This window comes from Lathyrus oleraceus, chromosome 5 (assembly GCF_024323335.1).
Source record: "Lathyrus oleraceus cultivar Zhongwan6 chromosome 5, CAAS_Psat_ZW6_1.0, whole genome shotgun sequence".
In the NCBI taxonomy this organism is placed as follows: Eukaryota; Viridiplantae; Streptophyta; class Magnoliopsida; order Fabales; family Fabaceae; genus Lathyrus; species Lathyrus oleraceus.
The window spans coordinates 254,682,352-254,703,700 of NC_066583.1; the positions used below are offsets into that span (position 1 = coordinate 254,682,352).

General features: G+C 34.1%; 1 protein-coding gene across 2 annotated transcripts; it reads left to right on the plus strand.

Annotated features, from left to right (window-relative positions):
• Positions 1 to 17,337: 17,337 nt before the first annotated feature.
• LOC127083618 (serine/threonine/tyrosine-protein kinase HT1) lies at positions 17,338 to 19,991 on the plus strand. Of its 2 annotated transcripts, none has more exons than XM_051023933.1 (3): positions 17,338 to 18,087; positions 18,598 to 19,053; positions 19,616 to 19,991. In XM_051023933.1, the coding sequence occupies exons 1-3, from the start codon at positions 17,770 to 17,772 to the stop codon at positions 19,868 to 19,870; spliced, it is 1,029 nt and encodes a 342-aa protein (XP_050879890.1). In that variant the 5' UTR covers positions 17,338 to 17,769; the 3' UTR covers positions 19,871 to 19,991. The 2 variants fall into 2 exon arrangements, with proteins under 2 accessions (XP_050879890.1, XP_050879889.1); XM_051023932.1 differs by having other exon boundaries at positions 17,340 to 18,129.
• Positions 19,992 to 21,349: the final 1,358 nt, after the last annotated feature.

Here is a 21,349-nt window from a genome sequence, read left to right on the forward strand (position 1 = left end):
GGTACCTTCTCACTGTTCTTTATGTTGAGATTCTCATACTTCTTACGTAGAGACTAAAGCTTCACCTTTTTCACTGATGCATCACCGTCGTAGCATCGCACCAGTGTGTTCCACACATCTTTCGATATTGTCGAATCAGTGATTTTCTCAAGCACATTCACATCCACACACTGATGGATGTAGACCAACGCCTTCTGATCCTTCTTCCTCATATCACACTGAACATTTCTCTGTGCACCCGTTGCATTTTCTAGAAGTGCATCCTGAATGTAACCGTCGTTGATGAGATCAAGAACATCTTGAGCTCCAAATAGCACACTCATCTGAATCATCCAACGATTCCAGTTCTTGCCATCGAACACTAAAAGCTTGGTGCTCAGATTACTATTTCCGTTCATCTTCAACCTTCTACAAAACACTCAGATCTCACCCAAACACAGTGTCTCCCAATCTCGCAGAATCAAGATATATGATCTTGTTACAATTCTGATAAGAAATTCAACACGAATTCTCCGAACATAAATCAATCACACAATGCCTTACCGTTTTCACTCATGTTTCTCGTGGTGTTTCCCTGTGGATCTGAACCGGAGCTCTGGATACCGATTGTTAGTGCACAAGGTGATAAAGATGAACAAAACAAACAAGAGAGAGAAGAGATAATAATAACAAACTTCCACTACTCAAAACGGTTATAGAAAAAAATGCACACGCACACTACAAAAGGAATAAAGGTATAATTTATTCACACCACTCACTCACTTAAATACAAGTGGGACTTTAGGATAAATACTAAAATACCCTCTAACAAACTTTGTCAACAAGTTTATGAAAATATGAATTAATTCTAACACTCAGCACTAAGGCAATGTATAGTGAATACAACTGATTTTAGAAGGAAATGAGTATGATATAAGAGTAGATAATTCAGTAAACGTGTGCTTTAAAAGTGAGTACATATAGGAAAAAAATTATCTAAAAAAGGCAATTGTTTCGTAATGGAACTAGAGTTGTTTGGTGAATGATGAAGTGATGCTTCACTACGGTGCGATGAAGAGATAGATGAGTTGCAAAGTTAGCACTTTAAAATCCAAATTAGTGAGAGAATGAAAAGTAATGTGAGAGTGAGAACGCATTTGAATACTTCAGAATAAAGTATTTCTCTCTTATATAGCGGGAATGGTTAAAACCGTTTGTGGGGAGTATGACATATAGTGCAGACAATCATCTAATTGATCTGGATGATTTATGATGCTTGGGGGGGGGGGGGGTGAAGTTGGTTGTTTTATGCAAGAATGAGGGAACATTTATTCCTCAAGTTTGTGTCATTTTCTATGCTCATGTGCTTTTCACATTGGGCCTTATGAGCGGTCCAAAACAGTTTTCCCGCAAGTCGTTCTCCTTGATTCGCAGGACGAGGTTTTATCATGTACGCCTTAGTCAGACTGCTTAGCATGAAAAGGTGAAAAGCTTTAACGGTTCATAAATATTATCAGGAACTAGCATATTAAATGTCTTATAGTAATATGTAATGCTGCGTAAGGAACCTACGACACTTGCCCCTACACTAGTTGGTAATTATGGTTGCTCTTTATTGGATTAGTTTAGTACTTTCGAACAACCTTCGATGAAATTTTGACTGTTGGCAGTGCCCACTGGATCGTACGACCCTTTGAGATCGAGGCACACACAAAAGGTTCTTGAAGCATCATCCCCCATTTTGTCATTCGGGACCTGCAAAATATATTTCCCTTTGTCTTGCCATCTTCACTCTTTCTCATGATGTCTTTTGCACTGATTTCTTGGTCAAGTTCATTTGTGATCCTCGTTTGGTGGTACCCAAGACACATAGGCAAACAACCCATTTCTTTCAAGGTAAAGTCAATATGTTGTTTCTTGCTTTTTCTTCCATATCTATTAGGGTTTATGAGGAGTAGCTTTCTAATGTCTAGGAGGATCAAACTTTTGTCATTGGTATATTTGATTACAGTGTCGGCTTTTCATACTTGTCTTTCGGTGGTGACAGTATTATTCAAAATAGAAATTCTGCCTACTATGTTCCCAAGGTGAAAGAGAATAATTCTTTAGTGCGTGTGGAACAAGAAAACATTGGACATCTTCTCTACCTTCGCCTCTTATGGTGGTTTAGACCGAGCTTCCATTGAGGTGGGCTCCCCGTCTAATTGAGGGGTTTCTTATTTCCGAGGAAGATAAAAGGGTGTGTAACAAGTAAGATTAGTGTATCATCATTATTCATCAGTGTCTATTCTCTTTGAAAGGTTTTCGTCTCCCTTTCAATACAGGTGTGAATACAAGGGGAGTGTGCCAACCCATACCCATTTCTTTCGTCTTTTCAAGGCTCGACATAGTTTGGTTGCTTCAACAAGGGTCATCACCTGATACCTCTTCAGAAAAGTGCCAAGATATTTGATGTTTATTTAGATAATGTGAATTATTTCAAGGATCAGTTGTTCCTAGTTACCCTTCTCCATGAAAAATATCATGCTATATTTTTTTTTAAATCTTGGGTCCCCTTACCAATGTTCAAACATATTCTCCAAATTCTGGCGACAAAGTCACTTGGCCGTAGCAGGGTCTCATGTTTACAAGATGGACAATTTAACTCACGAAGATATCTTATTAAGGAGGAAGCTAGTGTCTTTCTACGAGGCTCTAAGTTAAGGCAAGGTTGTTACCCATCTTGATGGAGCATTGGAGAACCAATTAAAGCGGTTCATAGAGATGTAGTTTCTAGTGGAAGTTGGCTCAAAATAGACTAGAAAGGATATCTTTGGTGAGTAAACTATGGAACCTTCCTTTTTTTAATGTTACTTTGTGACTCCTTCTATAGTCTCTATTATTTTCCTGTAGATGACATGCATTTTGAGAAAATAGTGCAACAAATTACGAGGACTCCAGGAGTTTCCCATTTCTTGGTTGGTGTCACCAATGTTCCAACCAATGAAAGGATTCTGGAAACGGGGGTCCCCACTACCTTGATATCTAGAAGACGTCTACATAGGTGAAAGTCTAGGATTTGTCTGGTCGGGTTACAATAGAGAATGATTTGGGTTTGTCACATCCCATCCACGAAGGAAGTCCAAATCTTGGTCTCGAGATTGAAGAGCCTCATGTGTAAAGGTTACTCGCTAAACGTCCTAGACTGCAAATTTAAGGAGGTCTGAGCCCGTGAGGGACTATGTGTCAATTCTAACTGCATTGCCTCCTACGTGGCTGGCTCTCCCTAGTCCGTGGATGGCTAGGAAGTTATGGTCATCTACTTTTGAAAAAGGTTATTACTATTTGTCAAATAAATATGAATAAGATCATCAATAAGAGTTACCCGACTTATTCTATTGTACTATTTAGGCATCATTCATTTTAACTTTTGGTGTTGCTGAGATGAGAGAATCATTATTGCCCAACAGTCTTCATAAGGATAAAGAAGTGCTCAAAGATCATGTTGATTCCCTTACTATCAAACGAGACTGATATTTAGAAGAACTCGAGGGGGTGTCTGCCTCACTTTCAGGTATACATGCCATTGTGAAATCTTTCAAGTACCTTGAAATGCTGGTTGAGAAGGTTAAATTGCTTATGCAGGATGTGGAAAAAATAATGAAGCTTTAGCTATGGCCCATACATCACTATCTAATATGGAGGTTGCTCTCAATAAAGAAAACCATGCATTATAAGGCATGTAGTCTAGATCCTTCATATGGCTACAATTTCTCCTTCTTCAGTCCTAACTTCTCAAAGAGGTTCGAGTACATGATACTACAGGAGCTACCACCATCAATGAGGACTCGAGAAATTCTAAATTCGAAGATGGAAGCCATTATCACTAAAGTAAATATATTTTTTGAAACCCCCCCATACCTTTTCACCATCCAGAAACCCGAGGATAGGTCTTTTTGGTTTCCCGGTTGAAGTTCCCCTTCTTTACATACCATCACCTCGACAATTTTTCTCTTCATCATCCCTTTATATGGGTTTCTTTATCTCAGAAGTCCTCCAGTAATGGATGCAATGTATTGCTGCTTCCCTTTAAAGTATTCCTCTTCATAGTTGTTGTCATTCCCTTTCTTGGCTTTAATAGGAACTTCCACAATCTTCTTGGGGATGTTTCTCCGTAAAGAGAGTTCTTCTTCCTTGGTGGATATTCCCAGCTTCTACACCCTTTAATCGATTAGACGTAACAAGCTAATTAATTATACAATACCAAAATTGGAAACCATGACTAGGTTTTCTCCTTAATCAATTAATTATTTTCCTAATCGACTATGAGGAAAATTAGCTCCTTGATCGTTTAGAAAATATATCTAATCGATTAGAAAATGGATTTAGCTTTCCAATTTGGTCATAATTTCTTCTTAATCGATTAACCATTTGCCAAGATTGGGTTTTATAAGAAATGTGAAGTAAATTAAGAGTTTTAAAAGGTTTTAGTGTGTGCTTACATCACCTTGGTACATTAATATGTACTCTTGCTTATTTTACATACTATTGATCCAAACTATATAAAATACAAAATAAAGCATGGATGACAAGAGAGTTCACAAAAACTTCAGTTCCTTTAATATTGTTCTTAGGAGTTGACTCTCTTGCTTAAACCATCAGAACCTTGATATTGTTCTTAGGAGTTGACTCTCTTGCTTAAACAATCAGAACCTTCTCATATTTTATTTACTTCAATATTTTACCCTCTTTGATGATACTTATGATAGTTCATATTATTCCCTTAGTTATCATCAAAATCTATCATATATGTTAAGCACAAATAATCGCATTTCCCCTTTTTTTATGATAACAAAGCATCTTTCAGAGAGGTGACTTAGAAAAGAGGTTAAGAAAAAAATCTTGGAATATACTCTCCAAGATAGTATACTTCTCCCCCTTTGGAATAATCAAAAAGTGGTGAAACAAATAATGACATATGAAAGAAAATATAGCACAACAAATAAAATAGATGAAAACAACACATTTAAAATGAAAGGTATGAGTTACTTAATAAAAACAGAAAAAATAAGTACATAGAAACACATTTAAACAATACATAAAACCACTCTTCTCCCCGCAGTTGGCAGCATCCAATTTTGAGACCAGATCATTTAGCGGAAGTCTTTGTTGGTACTCTTCATCTTTGTTGATGTAGAGATTTATATTTCTTTTTTGCATTTCACATTCATTAAGTTGATATGTTTAAGGATGTCTTTCTCTTTTGAGTTATTTTCAATGTTTTTATTTAGGATGATAATCATTTAAAGTTGTCCACTCATATCTTTTACTTTATCTTTTAATATGCTTTTTCTTAGATTACATGTATAGAAAAAAATTACACATCTACTATAAAAGGGGTTAGATACATTAAAGTTAACATGCATGAATTCTTCTATAACCATGATCTTTTATGGTTTCAATTTTTTTTTGCTAGAAGAAGAAAAATAAATTTGTTTTCGGGTTTTTGAATATATTTCTTGTAGGAGAATTAAACGATACTTCATTACCTTGTCATACAACTGACTTAATACTGAGTAAATTGTGTTATATAATTTCAACAATTACAACAACTCAAAGGTAGGATTAAGACTCTTACCAATAGCCCCGGAACCAATAATTTTTTGTTGTCATCATAAGAGATAAAACCTCATTTCTTATAAGTAAAGGAAGATGATATATTTTTATCTTAGGTCATATGAATTGAAAAATCATTATCAAGATACACTTTTGAGTTGTGAAACACATTTTCATCACAACTTAACTTTTTGACCTTTGGTACTCAAATCTTTTTGGGTCCTATTGCGTTAGTGGGAAACAAATAATATATAGGTTTCAATTAGAATTACGATCATAGACATAAGATGAAGAATAAATATTTCTCATTTTATTTTCATGATTTTTCTTATATAAATGAGAGGAAGAAGAAATTTTTTATTTTCATGTCTTTTTTTAATAAAGCAGAATAAAGTAACATGACCATTTTTAACATGATAGTTACATTTATGCATATTACATTTTAAGATCTCATTAGCATGATAAATATTACTAACACTTTTAGTATTGTTATTCGGCTCATAACCTATACATACTTTATTATAGGTTGTTCTTTGATTACTTATAATGAAATTCAAGTTATATTTCCCTTTGATAAAATTATCATCGTCTTATGCAAGTCATCAATTTTGTTTTCTAAAAGATTATATTTCTCCCCGCTTGATAGGTTCGTCAAAGTTTCCATAAGAAGGAGAAGAAATGGGAGAATAGTTTTGAATTAAAAGACTTTGTTTTTCTCTAAGACGATTTATTTATTTCAACATAATTTTAATTTTTTTAAGAGAATAAATAGTTGACTTGGAGACAGAAACCATATTTTTAATTTACTTAACTCACTTTCTAACTTTTTAAAGAGGAGGAAGAGCTCATTATAAGTAAATTCAGAAGTTGTATTATTTATCTTATATTCTTTGTGGTTTGTCATATGACATGGGTGGATTTCTTCCTCTTTTCCAGATTCATTAGATGAGTTCATGTCGTTGTCATCTCATGCATTGTAAGCTCTCTCTGATCCTTTTTGAGATCTTTTGTATCTTCTAGATTTTATTTTATTTTGCAGACATTATGCCTTTATGTGACATTTCTTTCTGTACTAGAAACATGTTGACATGAATGTTGACCTTTATTTACTTTTATTATTGACTATTGGGAGGATATTTTTTGTGTCTTAGGAATTGTTTGAATTTTTTAAATATGAGATACATGTCTATATCACTTTCACGTTAACAGTCTTCATCTACTTACTCCATACCTTTGACATTTGTAGCTTTTAGTGCATGCTTTTTCTTTTTCTTATCACCTTCTTCATTCTCAGCTAGCCTTTTTAGATTTATTTCATGTTCCGGCAATTTTCCAAACAAGGTAACCAAATCCATAGAAAATAAATCTTTAGATTCGTAAATTCCACTGGCTTTAGGTTGCCAACTATAATTTAGGCATCTAAGAATTTTGTTAATTAAATCTTCATTTAGAAAAGATTTTCCTGGAGTTTTCAAGTGATTTTTTCCATGTTCTAATTTTTTTTCCAGGTTTCATTCTAAACGATTCATACTCATTGATCAATGTGTTTATTCTAGCTTTTTTCCTTCCAGTTGTACCTTCATGACTAACTTGAAGAGTGCCTCATATTTCTTTTGCAGAATTACAATGTGGAGCACAAAAAAACCCATACATGCCTAAATATTGATGATAGTTTTTGCTTTTATATTGTACTACACATTTTCCTTATCTTCTTTAGTCCAATATTCTCTAGATTTTTTTCTCGCAACACCATCAACAAGATGTGTGGGAACAAAGGAAACATTTTTTTTACAGTAACCCATATATCACAATACATCCCCTCTATAAAGATTTTCATATTATCTTTCCAATAAACATACACATCTCCATTAAAGGATGAGAGTTTCTTTAGAAAATAATTTGAAGTCATTCCTACCTCTTGAGATAATTAGTCTTATAATAGAAGTTAGACTTTGATACCTCCTTTTGAACAAGTGAGTTCAAACACAAGATGAGGGGGTGAATTGAGATATTGTGTTTTTTAAAAACTTTTTTTTTACAAAAGATTAATTTTACGAAAGAGGGTAGAAGTATAAATTTAGGTAGTAGAAAAGTAAAAGACAAAAAATTAAATAGATATAGTTGGATATATCACACCAGAGATTATACTGAAGGAGAAGAGCGATCCAAAACGCAGCGGAATTTAAAATTTCTCCTTTAGTGATCCTTACGAATGGTCATGATCAGTGATAGAATCGTTACCTCTTGTGGCGATTGTAACCTTTGATGCAGATCTACGGAGCGATCACGAACGTTGAACGATGACAACGCCTCTACTCAGTCCACACGAACGGATTCCTTCAATCTCAGTGCTAGCTACTACGAATGAAGGCTTTGAGTGAGTGAGAGAGAGAAACAAAATTGCAACTGCACAAATGCTTCTGCACAAGGGTTCTATTTATAGAACCACTTGTGTGAGCTGCAAGCTAAAAAGCCCACTCAAGTGTATGTGGCCCATATCTTATAATATGCCAAAATCACTTAAGCGCGTGGTACCTTACCATATTTCGTATTCTACTTAAGTACACCGTACCTTACGATGTTCTTCAATTCACTTAAGTGCACCGTACATTACGGTATTCCTTAGTTACTCTATCTCTCATCAATCCGTCCTTTTGTGTGTGACCCTGTAGGTTTTCGCGGCATTGGCAATTATATTAAATCACGTATTTAACATAATAAACAGTGAGCGGTATCTAGCAACACATCACTGCTACCCAAGACACGAAAATGTCATGTGATCTGACAAATCCTTCTGTGATAATACTTATGTGTACAATTACCCTTTTGCCCTTATGTCTATATTGAACACAAAGCATAAACCGTGTCATCCTTGTCCAGTTCAATATTGGGCCCATAGACATTTATCCTGTTATGCAGGATGGGCAAATTCCATCTAGGTCACTCATGTCCCTTAGCATGCTTCGTGGAGTACCCATCAACTGTCTTTATGGTCATCCAGTTACGGACAATGTTTGATCAACAATAAGGCACTCGACTCTATATCTAGGGTCCATAGTGATTTCAGATCGAAGGGTGGTATACACCATTATCACCATGAGAATAACTTATGACACTTTGCATAACATTCTATATAGTATTCTCATAGCGGATCAATCCAGTATAAATATTACTCTTAATATTCATACCTATGTTTAAGACTTGATAACTCCTTATCCATGATCCATGAGATGTGATCATCAGTCTATATACATAATAGTCTTAATGCTTTAATGTTATCCTACTTCACAATAAAGCTCGACTATGGATACTTTAAGAATAGTGTCCTTATGTTTAATGTGATCTCATGATTAAGTCACACTTGATACATTAAATGGACTATCTATTCTAGGGACTTTATTAGACAAACATAATAAAGAAAAAGCCTTTTATTATTAATAAATAATTCGATACAAGTACCAAAAGTATTGACCTCTAGGGCTTACACCAACATATACTATGTCGACCTTAAACCACGCGACCTACTCTAGTATCCAAGAGTTTCCTCTTGAAATTTATATTATCAATAACTTGAGCTTTTACACATATTTAACTCAACAACCTTCCTTCATCAAGTTTTTTACAAATTTAGTGTGCAACATTCAATTTAATTACAAATGTATAAGAGAACTAAGCTATTGAATAAAAAACTCCAGCACATCAACAAACTTGCACAACTCTTAGAGTAAGCAGTTCAATCTCTCAGCAGTTAGATAATGTATAATGAATAAAGTTAATTTTAAAAGGAGAATGAGTGAGATATGAGAATAGATTGTTCATAAAATTAATTTTTAGTGTATATTTTGTTGTGTTGTATTTTTTTTGCAAGAATAGTGCAAATGTTAAATGGGATGTATATGCAAAAGTAAACTGAATAAGGAGAAAGACGAGTTTGAAATATAGGTTGGAAAGATGTTGTGCAGTGTTTGTTAGTATTTGGCAGACATTCTTTTTGATTCAGAGAAACATAAACTAAGTTGGAAGATGGGAGAAAAAGAGACAATGGTTTGGAAAGTTATTTATTAAGCATTGAAGTCCCACATCGATTTGCATAAAAATAACATGAGAACTTATAAAGCTAATCCACACAAAGCATAGTGTCATCATGTGCATTGTGTTGCTTCTATAAAAAATTGGACTTTAGGTCAAAAATGTTTCTTTTAAAATGTGTATTAATTTCTAATTATTAAATTTCTAAAAATACTTAATTAAAATTATAAATTATAAATTTATTCTATAAAAAATGTTAATTAATAAATTATCCAAATAATCAGTGACTATGTCTGACACAAGGGGCTCGTGTCAGGCAACACGACCATACCATGTTGTCCTCAAATTTTTACTATGGGAGCGATTTTTATTAGATTTAATTATTAGATTTAATTCATATTTAAGTTTGTTAGATATTAGATTTAAATATTAGATTTGATTCATATTTAAGTTTGTTAGATATTAGATTTAAATATTAGATTTGATTCATATTTAAGTTTGTTAGAGGCTTATAAATAGGGTGTCAATCATTGTAACTTTTAATCCTTTTTGTAGCCGTCATTCTCTTAATAGAATATTCATCTTTTATTCTACCTTTGCACCAACAATTGGTATCTAGAGCTCCGGTTCGGATTCATTGGGAAACACGGGAAACACGAGTGAACGTGAGGTCTTGTGTGTTTGATTTTGATTCTTAGATTCGTGTTGAATCTTGAACAAAATCTGATCAGAATTTTAATTCTGTGGGTTGGGAAACACTGTGTGAGAAATCTGAGTGTACTGTGCAAGGTAGAAAGATGAACGGAAACGGCAACATGAACACCAAACTTCCAGTATTTGACGGTAAAAACTGGAATCGTTGGATGATCCAAATGCGTGTACTGTTCGGTGCTCAAGATGTTCTAGATCTTGTCACTGATGGTTATATTCCGGTAGCAGCAGATGCAACGGATGAACAGAAAAACGCGCAGAAGGAAGTAAGGAAGAAGGATCAGAAAGCATTGTTCTTCATTCATCAATGTGTTGATGTAAATGTGTTTGAGAAGATTGCAGATTCAACGACAGCAAAGGCTGCGTGGGACACACTGGTTAGATGTTATGGTGGTGACGCATCAGTGAAGAAGGTGAAGCTTCAGTCCTTGAGAAAGCAATATGAAAATCTCAACATGAAGAATAATGAGAAAGTTTCTGAATACATCTCCAGAGTGATTCTGATCACTAATGAGATGAAAGCGTGTGGAGAAACTCTTTCTGAAGAAACAATCATGGAGAAGGTATTGAGATCCCTTACCTGTCAATTTGATTACATTGTGGTAGCAATAGAACATTCCAAAGATCTGAGCACCATGAGAATTGAAGAGCTGCAGAGCAGTCTAGAAGCGCAAGAGTTGCGTTTAACTGAGAGAACTTCTGAAAGGGAAGTAGAGCAGCAGACTCTGAAAGCAACTTCTGATAGGAGGTATCAGAAGCAGTCAGAAGCCAGGAGAAGATCTGATGGTGGTCAGAAGTCAGAAAGCTCAACCTCTGATAGACAAAAGAATGCTCAGAAGGGAAAAGAGAAGTATGACAAGAAGAAAATCCAATGTTACTGCTGTAAGAAGTTCGGTCATTTTGCTAGAGACTGTTGGTCAAACAAGGAGAGAAAATCAGAAGAAGCAAATATAGCCAGAAGTTCTGATGACGAATCTGTGCTATTGATGGCCTCTGAATCTGATGATATGGATCTGATAGACTGGTGGTATATGGACACTGGCTGTTCAAATCATCTTACTGGAAACAAGAAATGGCTGGTTGACTTTGACTCTGAAAAGAGAACAAAGATCAGATGTGCTGATGACAAATATCTTAATGCAGAAGGTATGGGAAATGTCAGAGTGATTCTGAACAATGGGAAAACAGCATTGATTCAGAACGTATGGTATGTACCTGGCATCAGAAGCAATCTGATGAGTGTGGGACAATTAATTGAGAAAGGTTTCTCAGTTACCATGAAGGACAATCTTCTGAAGCTGTATGACTGCAATCAGAAGTTGATTATGGAGTCAGAACAGGGAAGGAATAGAACATTCAAGGTGAATGTCAGAACTGCAGACTCAGAATGTCTTAGTGCAACAAGTGCTGAGAAGGAGAGTGAGCTGTGGCACAGAAGATTTGGTCACTTGAATTTCAGAAGCTTAAAACATCTGAATTCAAAGAAGTTGGTACATGGAATTCCTGTAATTAAGAAGCCTGAAAAGTCATGCAAAGTTTGCATGGAAGGAAAACAACCACGATTGCCATTTGCGTCAGAAACTGCTCCAAGAGCAAAACATGCCTTGGGAGTTGTACATTCTGATGTGCGTGGTCCATTTCCAGTAGCATCGATTGGAGGGAATAAATACTTTGTGTTATTTGTTGATGAATTCACAAGAATGACATGGGTATCCCTTATTAAGTTTAAACACGAGGTGTTTGATGAATTCAAGAAGTTCAGAATGAAGGCTGAGAATCAGAGTGGTCAGAAGTTGAAGATTCTTAGAACTGACGGTGGAGGTGAGTATAACTCCAAAGAGTTCCAGAAGTTCTGTGAGGAGAATGGAATTGAGCATGAGGTTACTGCTCCTTATACCCCTCAACACAATGGTCTTGCTGAAAGAAGAAACCGCACTTTGCTTGATATGGTGAGAAGCATGCTAAAGGAGAAGAAGCTTCCTCAGAAGCTCTGGGGAGAAGCTGTTGCCACTGCAACGTATGTACTCAACCGATGTCCTACGAAGAAGTTGAAGGAAATAGTTCCAATACAGAAGTGGACTGGAGATAAGCAAAGTGTTAGTCATCTGAAGGTGTTTGGTTCTGTTTGCTATAAACATGTTCCAGAAGCCAGAAGACAGAAGCTGGATGATAGAAGCAAAGTGATGATTCTGATAGGGTACCACAGTACAGGTGCATACAAGCTCTATTGTCCAGAAACCAATAAAATTGAATTCAGCAGAGATATGATTGTGAAGGAATCAGAAGTTTGGAATTGGGAAAAGTCTCAATCTGATTCTGATGTTAGAACTTCTGAAGAAAGGTCAGAGTTCAGAATTTCTGAGGTTGGAGTAAACTCTGACGTTGATTCTGACTCTGATAGTGATCCAGAATCTGATGTTCCAGACTCTGATGTTCCAGACTCTGATGTTTCAGACTCTGATGATCCAGACTCTGATGACCCAGACTCTGATGGTAATCCAGATTCTAGTGGCAATTCAGACTCTGGAAATATGCCAGCCCCTGAAGATGGTCAAAGCTCTGGAGGAAGTCAACCATCTGAAGGTAGAAACTCTGAAGTTGAAGACTCTGAACAAGTTCAGAGACCACAAAGAGTCAGAAACATCCCCAGAAGATATGCAGAATTTGACATGCTGCAAGACACTGAAGTAGACTCTGAAGGAGAAGTTATTCAGTGTGCCATGTTAGTAGACTCTGAACCCATAAGTACATAAGAGGCTCTTAAGCAGAAGCTCTGGTTGAAGGCCATGAAAGAAGAACTTGATGCTATAGAGAGAAACAAGACTTGGAAGCTGACAGAACTTCCAAAAGACAAGAAAGCCATCAGCGTCAGATGGGTTTTCAAGCAGAAGTTAAAGCCAGATGGTTCAATTGGCAAACATAAAGCAAGGTTGGTAGCCAGAGGATTTCTACAGAAACCTGGGTTGGATTACTCTGAAGTGTTTGCACCTGTAGCAAGACATGAAACAATCAGAATGGTGATTGCAATAGCTGCTAACAGGAATTGGCCTCTGATGCATTTAGATGTAAAATCTGCATTTCTGAATGGTCCATTAGAAGAAGAAGTTTACGTGTCACAACCTCCTGGATTTGTGAAAAAGAATCAGGAAGGGATGGTGTACAGATTATACAAAGCTCTATATGGATTGAAACAAGCGCCCAGAGCTTGGAATAAGAAGATTGATTCTTTTTTCAAGAAGCAAGGCTTTCAGAAATGTGAGATGGAGTACGGTGTCTATGTTCAGCATACTTCTGAAGGAAATATGACTCTGGTATGTTTATATGTTGATGATATACTGCTGACTGGAAGTTCTGAACAGGAGATAGCCAAGTTCAAGAAAGTTCTGATGAATGAATTCGAAATGACTGATCTAGGCAAAATGACATACTTTCTAGGGATGGAATTCAGATACTCTGAGAAAGGTATCATTTTGCATCAGCTCAAGTATGAATTAGAACTTCTGAAGAGATTTGAATTGAAGAATTGTAAGATTGCTGTCACACCATCTGATACAAATCAGAAACTGGATTCTGACTCTGATGGAAAGGATGTGGACGCTACAACCTTCAAACAGTTGGTTGGTTCTCTGAGGTATTTGTGCAATACCAGACCTGATATTTGCTATTCAGTTGGGATGGTTAGTAGGTTCATGAGTAAACCTAAGTGGTCCCATTACCAAGCTGCTGTCAGGATTCTGAGGTATATCAAGGGAACTCTGAAGTATGGAGTATTATTTCCTTCTGGAAGAAAGGATGAGTCAGAACTTCTGAGTTATTCAGATTCTGATTGGTGTGGAGACAGAGTTGACAGAAGAAGTACGTCTGGGTACTTATTCAAATTTCTGGGAGGTCCCATTTCTTGGTGTTCCAAGAAGCAACCTGTTGTGGCGTTGTCAACTTGTGAAGCTGAATATATTGCAGGTGCTGTTACTGCATGCCAAGCTGTGTGGATTCTGAATCTATTGCAGGATCTGAAGATTAAAGTAAACAAACCTCTGAAGCTGATGATTGACAACAAGTCTGCAATCAATCTTGCCAGAAACCCAGTGTTGCATGGGAGAAGCAAGCACATTGAGACCAAGTATCATTTTCTGAGACATCAAGTTCAGAGGGGAGTGTTAGAAGTTGTACACTGCAGCACTCAGAAGCAGTTGGCAGATGTTCTGACGAAAGCTATCAAGACTGATCAATTTCTCAGATTAAGGGATGGAATTGGTGTTACAAGTTTTGATGGAATATGAATTAAGGGATGGTATTAGATTTAATTATTAGATTTAATTCATATTTAAGTTTGTTAGATATTAGATTTAAATATTAGATTTGATTCATATTTAAGTTTGTTAGATATTAGATTTAAATATTAGATTTGATTCATATTTAAGTTTGTTAGAGGCTTATAAATAGGGTGTCAATCATTGTAACTTTTAATCCTTTTTGTAGCCGTCATTCTCTTAATAGAATATTCATCTTTTATTCTACCTTTGCACCAACAATTTTATGGGTCAAAGCGGTTTGTGCCAACAGGCTGTGTTGGCCTCAGGTCTTTTGTGCTGGGATGAGTTGCAAACGTGCGATTTTCCACCTTTTTCGATTCAAATGCGTAATTCAATCTTACATTAAAAAAACACAAAAATACATAAAATCGAACTAAAATAGTGAAAATACACACACAAAAAATAGAAATAAAATAAGCTAAAAATATATAATTTTTTATGGAAAAAAAACTAAAAATATGACACAAAAACCACTTATCAAACCATTACATTCATCCTTTATTGTTAAGAATGATAATAGATAGAATAAGGATAGAGAACTATAGTACTCGCCCCAATATTCATTTTTACAGTACTATATCCGATGGATACAAATACAATTGTCATCCTTACTTATGATTATGATTAAACATAAAGTATATTTGTTTTTTATGCAACAATACTTTACTTTGCTCGATTTGTTTGAAAAATACTAATTTGAAAAAAAGTAATTATAATTTTTATTTATTTTAATTCAAGTGTATTCAAGCCAAAAGGCTAACGAACTCATAGGATATTTCTTAAATATATTAAATAAAAAAGTTTATATATAAAATTATATATTTATTTCTTAGCTAAGTATTTAATTTATATTCTTAAAAAAATATTTTTTATTTATATTCTTAAAACAAATATTTTATTTATATCTTCAATTTTCTTTTTTAAATTTGGTTAAACAATACATATTTTGTTTTAACATAATTAACTTATTTATGAAATATTACCTTAATTAACCAACTACTTAAAATTTTATAATACACAATCAATTATTTTTCTTCTAATTATATTATTTTACTAATATTTTTTATATATTTATCTTAATTTAATATCTTTAAATTTTAGTGTATATATATATATATATATATATATATATATATATATATATATATATATATATATATATATATATATATATATATATATATATATATATATATATATATATATATATATATATATAAAAGAAGTTTTGATCAATTTAAACACATAATTTAATTGTTTTCGTATACTACTAATATAAAATTGTGATTAAAATTATCAGAGAATAATTAAAAAAATTCAATGAAGTTGTAAAGCAATTTTATTTATACTCACATATAAGATAAGAATTAGTCAGACCGATTAATAAGGACCTACACGGTTCAGAATAAGAACATATCAGACCGACTAACAAGGACTTACGCGACTCAGGTCAGATTAAAATTTTAAAAATAGAAAAGACTTAAATTTTTATAAGTCTATTTAGTTAAAAAAAATTAAGTTACAAACAATAAAAAAAAATCTTTTATGAAAATAAATATGAATAAATTTTTTAAGAATTTATGAAAATAAGTTAAAAAATCTTATATAAATATTATAAGTTGTTTTTATAAATTCTCTCAAATAAATAGTATCACAAAACTTATACAATAAAAGTAAAGTCAAATAATTTAAAATAAACTTTTAATATTTTAATTTTTTAATCTATTTAACATTAGTTGAATTGTTTTTTACAAATATTCAAATGAATGAAGTAGACTAACAAACCAATAAGACTTGTGAAAAGACTAGATTTAAACTTAAAAATAAACATACTATAATCTACAAATTAGATTTAAATTTTGAATTTTTTAAAAAATCAGACTCAGATTTTGAAAAATCTAACTCGTATTTCCACTCTTAATCATGTAAAAGAAGTTGAAAGAGATAAAGAAATCTATTAAGGTAAGAAGATGATGACTAAATAAAGGTATAAGATATATGCAATTCATATGTATTTTTAATTCAAATGATTGTATCTTATTACTAATATTGAAAGTTCTCGATTTTAACAATAATAAAGTGTTCTCATCTGAATCATTTCCTATAATATAATTTAAAAACTATCGATACTAAAGGGTAAGAGTCGTAATGTTATTTGAGTGGGAAGTATACGAAAAATGTCCTCTTTTTTCCTTTTGTCTTCTCATACCTCTCTTTATATACTAGTTTATATCAAATCTGTGTCCATCAAATTTATTGATTCACAATTATAATCTTTACTCTCTTATATGTAAGAAATCATTTACTAGGAGTTAAGTTCCATAACTCTTTGTTTGAGATCCACCTATTATTACTAATAATACTATTTAATTTTTTTGTCTGCGAGATTGAGTGGACTCTTTTGAACGTGTATATATATATATATATATAAACATATTTTTGTTAGCATGACACATTGTTTTACAATAATAGTGCATTGCATATTTGCATCCACGTGAATATTTAGAGAAATCTATGGTTACTATATACACAACTAGAAACCAAACCAGCACATGTGCATGGTTACTGGTTTGGCAAAGGAAAAAAAACAAGGGTATAACAGTAAAGTAAATAGCAATGATTGAAAATATAGAAGAAATACAAGGGTAAAATGGGAAAACAATATAGTAGCGGTCTTTATCAAAGAGACCCGGTTTGTCTCCTCAGAAGTGGATCTTCGCACGTTACTAGTAGTACCAACGTAAACACACAAAAAAAACACTCTCTGTCTGTTTTTATTTTCATATGCTTTCTCTCCTCACCACCCATAAAATCAACAAAAACTCTAATCTTCATCACCAATAACACCTTTAACAACAAGAGTACTATACTGTACTACCTACTTATACTCTCTCTCTCTCTCTCTTGGTGTTACTTCATGATTGGATGTTCACAATTTGTGATTTTTTTGTTAAAAATTTGTTCTTTGGATTAAAACACAGAAAGGGTTGTTGTAATGTGAGCGTCCATTTGCAATGTAGTTAGGTAGTTATGAAAATCGATTTTTGTGCCGTTGCATTTGCTTTGATCTGCTTTTGGGGTTTGTGAAATTTTAAAAAAGGTTAATTTTTGATGATTTTTGGAGGAAATAAGGGTGACCCTTATGAAGAATTTGAACTGTTACAAACAAGTTTCTAAGAATGGAAAATCTGGGAGAGGATTTTCACTTGGGGAGTATCAAAGAGCAGTTTCTTGGTCCAAGTATTTGGTGACACCTGGTGCTGCTATAAAGGGAGGTGAGGAAGAAGAATGGAGTGCTGATATGTCTCAGTTGTTTATTGGATCTAAATTTGCTTCTGGAAGACATAGTAGAATCTATAGAGGGGTTTATAAGCAAATGGATGTTGCTATTAAGCTTGTGAGTCAGCCTGAAGAAGATGAAGATTTGGCTGCTTTTCTTGAGAAGCAGTTTACTTCTGAGGTTGGTTTGCTTCTCAGGTTGCGCCATCCAAATATCCTCACTGTATGTTCTTCTTTTGTTTTTTCATTCTTCTCTACCTGCATTTTTATTGTTTCTTTGATTCAGCTTTTAGCCTGAGAATATTGATTCTGAAGTTGTAAAATTGATTCTGTCTTTAGAATTTTGATTCTGTCAGTGTTTTCTGATTCCGGGCTTTATATGTTTTGAGACTTTTGCCCATATAATTGATTATTAGCCTTAAATTCATTTCAACTCACTCTTACAGGAATGTGCCATGTACATAAATTATTTTACATTCAACTCACTTTTAATCTTCATAATGAAATACGCACTTAGATATTGTTACTGATCAATGATTGAATATTTATAAGTGCTATGTGTTGGAGTGTGTGTTTGGAAAACTTGAAAATCACTGACAGAAGCCACAGATACCAGCTTCTCAAAATCACGGTGAAAAGGGAATGTTCTTTGAGTGAAGTTGAATGCTGCTAACTTTTATTGATCATGCAGTTCATTGCCGCTTGCAAGAAACCACCGGTTTTCTGTATAATCACCGAATATTTAGCTGGTGGTTCATTGAGAAAATACCTTCATCAACAAGAACCACATTCGGTTCCACACGAACTCGTTCTGAAATTAGCACTAGACATTGCGAGGGGAATGCAATATCTTCATTCCGAAGGAATACTTCACAGGGATCTCAAATCAGAGAATCTTCTCTTAGACGAAGACATGTGTGTAAAAGTAGCTGATTTTGGTATCTCATGTTTAGAATCTCAGTGCGGAAGTGCGAAAGGATTCACCGGAACGTACCGTTGGATGGCTCCAGAAATGATCAAAGAAAAACACCATACCAAAAAAGTGGATGTTTATAGTTTCGGTATCGTTCTTTGGGAGCTTTTAACCGGATTGACTCCGTTCGATAACATGACACCAGAACAAGCAGCATTTGCAGTTTCATACAAGGTTTGTACCGTAATTTACTTCGATTCGAAACAAAACATTCCCCTTTCTTCATCACATTATTCATAACAACATGCATTGTTTTGTTCATGCATTTGAGCATATGGTGTTTTTGATGGTTAATTTGTTACGTATCTTTCTTGAACGTGTGGGGAGTGGGCAACAATCATTCTTTGTCTGTGATCTTTAGAAGATCATGTGGTTATGTTTGTGTTTGAGATTTGCCTATATAAGCTAGACACATAATTAAAGTACTTGTATAATCAAATTACTAGTGGTTTCTCTTATTTTGTGTGTGACATTTAAATGATTGAAATACTTTATGCTAGCAGCTTTATGTGAGTCAATTATTGCGCCCACTTTGCCTCAGAGCCGTCTTTGAGGGCATGTAAGACGGACTACTGCACAAAGTCCAAAATTTGTCACGGTTAAATAGTGGTCTTATAAAATATTGTCACAGTTAAATCATGGTTATCTGATGCCAACAAATATAAGGGATTTGTATATATATTTTATTCATTGAGCAATGATATTGAATTTGATTAATTATGATATTTTTTCGCAGAATGCAAGACCACCATTGCCATCTGAATGTCCTTGGGCATTTAGTAACCTGATCAACAGATGTTGGTCAAGTAATCCAAACAAAAGGCCACATTTTGTCGAAATCGTTTCAATATTGGAGCGATTTGCCACGTCACTTGAACGAGATTCAGAGTTTTTCTCGACTTACAAACCGCGACCGTCTAATTCAATTCTGGGTTGCTTCCCTAAATGTAAGGCTCGCCAAAAATCTGTTACTTGCAAAGCAAAGCAGTAGATGCTACTACTCTAGCACTAGAAGCTTTTCATGTTATGTGCATTATGTGAAGAATTGTGTTATATTGAACCAATGAACAAAAAATTTGTTCAGTTATAAATGCAATTCTGTTCTAGTTTAATCAATATTTTTAATTTAAATATTATGGTTAACAGAAATAAATTTTCAGTAATGATCAAGTTAGAGAATCTAATATTTGCCTCCATAAAACTGTAAATTATTGATGGATATAGAAAATTCTCAATTCTCATTTTCGTGAGCACTATCACTACTGTTATTCCAAAGTCTTTCAGTTCCAACTCTCATCCATTCAATCTTATTTTATTAATCAATTCTGGACATTCCTGACATTATGTTATGATATTTGACGAACAATTGGTGATGTTAGTGTCTTCACTTTCTCACATTCTTCAGGTTAGTAAGATGCATTTATTTTCTTTTTAGTAGGATACATTCATTTATCTTCATTACATTCCTTCTTTGTAGAGTTCTTGGATTTTTTGGGATTGTGTTAGCTTTGGAGGTATGAAAATTACTATCCGAAGATCTTTTTTTGGACAAAGAGATTGCATGATTGAAAGTTAATCTTTGCAATTAATCCGTTTTCTAGTTAATTTTTTATTATTGCATCTCGAAAAATACGATTTTATGAGCGCGTCGCACGCTCGCGAATGACTAACAGAGTCGCCATCGAATTTTATTTATTCTAAAAAGGAAAAATGAAAATATCGATAAAACCCTTAAAACAACGATAATGATATGGTCGTCGCAACCAAATTGGGTTCAGGAGTCGATTACGCAATGAAGATGTATTAGTATCCCTCATATCTTTTGTACTCAACGGAAACCGTTTAGGTAATTTTGCCCATAAGTGTTAGTTAAAAAATGTTTGCTTTCTCAAGTTATTAAAAGGAAAAAGAATAGGACCAAAAGGTGAATTTTTTTATTAGGGTGTCTGACGAGACTTTGAATCTCGCTCTTACGTATCTCCGAGTGCAATGAAGAACTCAAGGCTACGTAGTTTTAGGTAAAAAATATTTGTATGTGAGTAGATTTTAGCGAAATCTGTTATGTCACAATCGACAGAAAACATTGCTTACCCCCAAACAGTTAAAGGAGATGGCATTTGCATCACAACATAATGGATTTCAAGTATCAACATTAGTGGAAAAACGTCACTTATCTCACTTGCACATATGTGAACGAAGTGTTTTTTTTTGCATCGTCTCGAGACGAAACTACTTTCATTTTTAAAAAAGAGTTTGAAGGTGAAAGTCAAAAGGAAAAATAGTTTGAATGTAATATATTTTTGGGTGAAGACAAACGTTCGGATGGTCGAGATATCCATCTCATATCCTAACCCTCGGGTGCTCGTGAGTTACACCACATTCATTTTTCATCTTATTTGCGAAAGAGTTTGGTATATTTTAGGTATTTTTGGTTGGACAACGAACATTCGGATGATCGAGATATCCATCT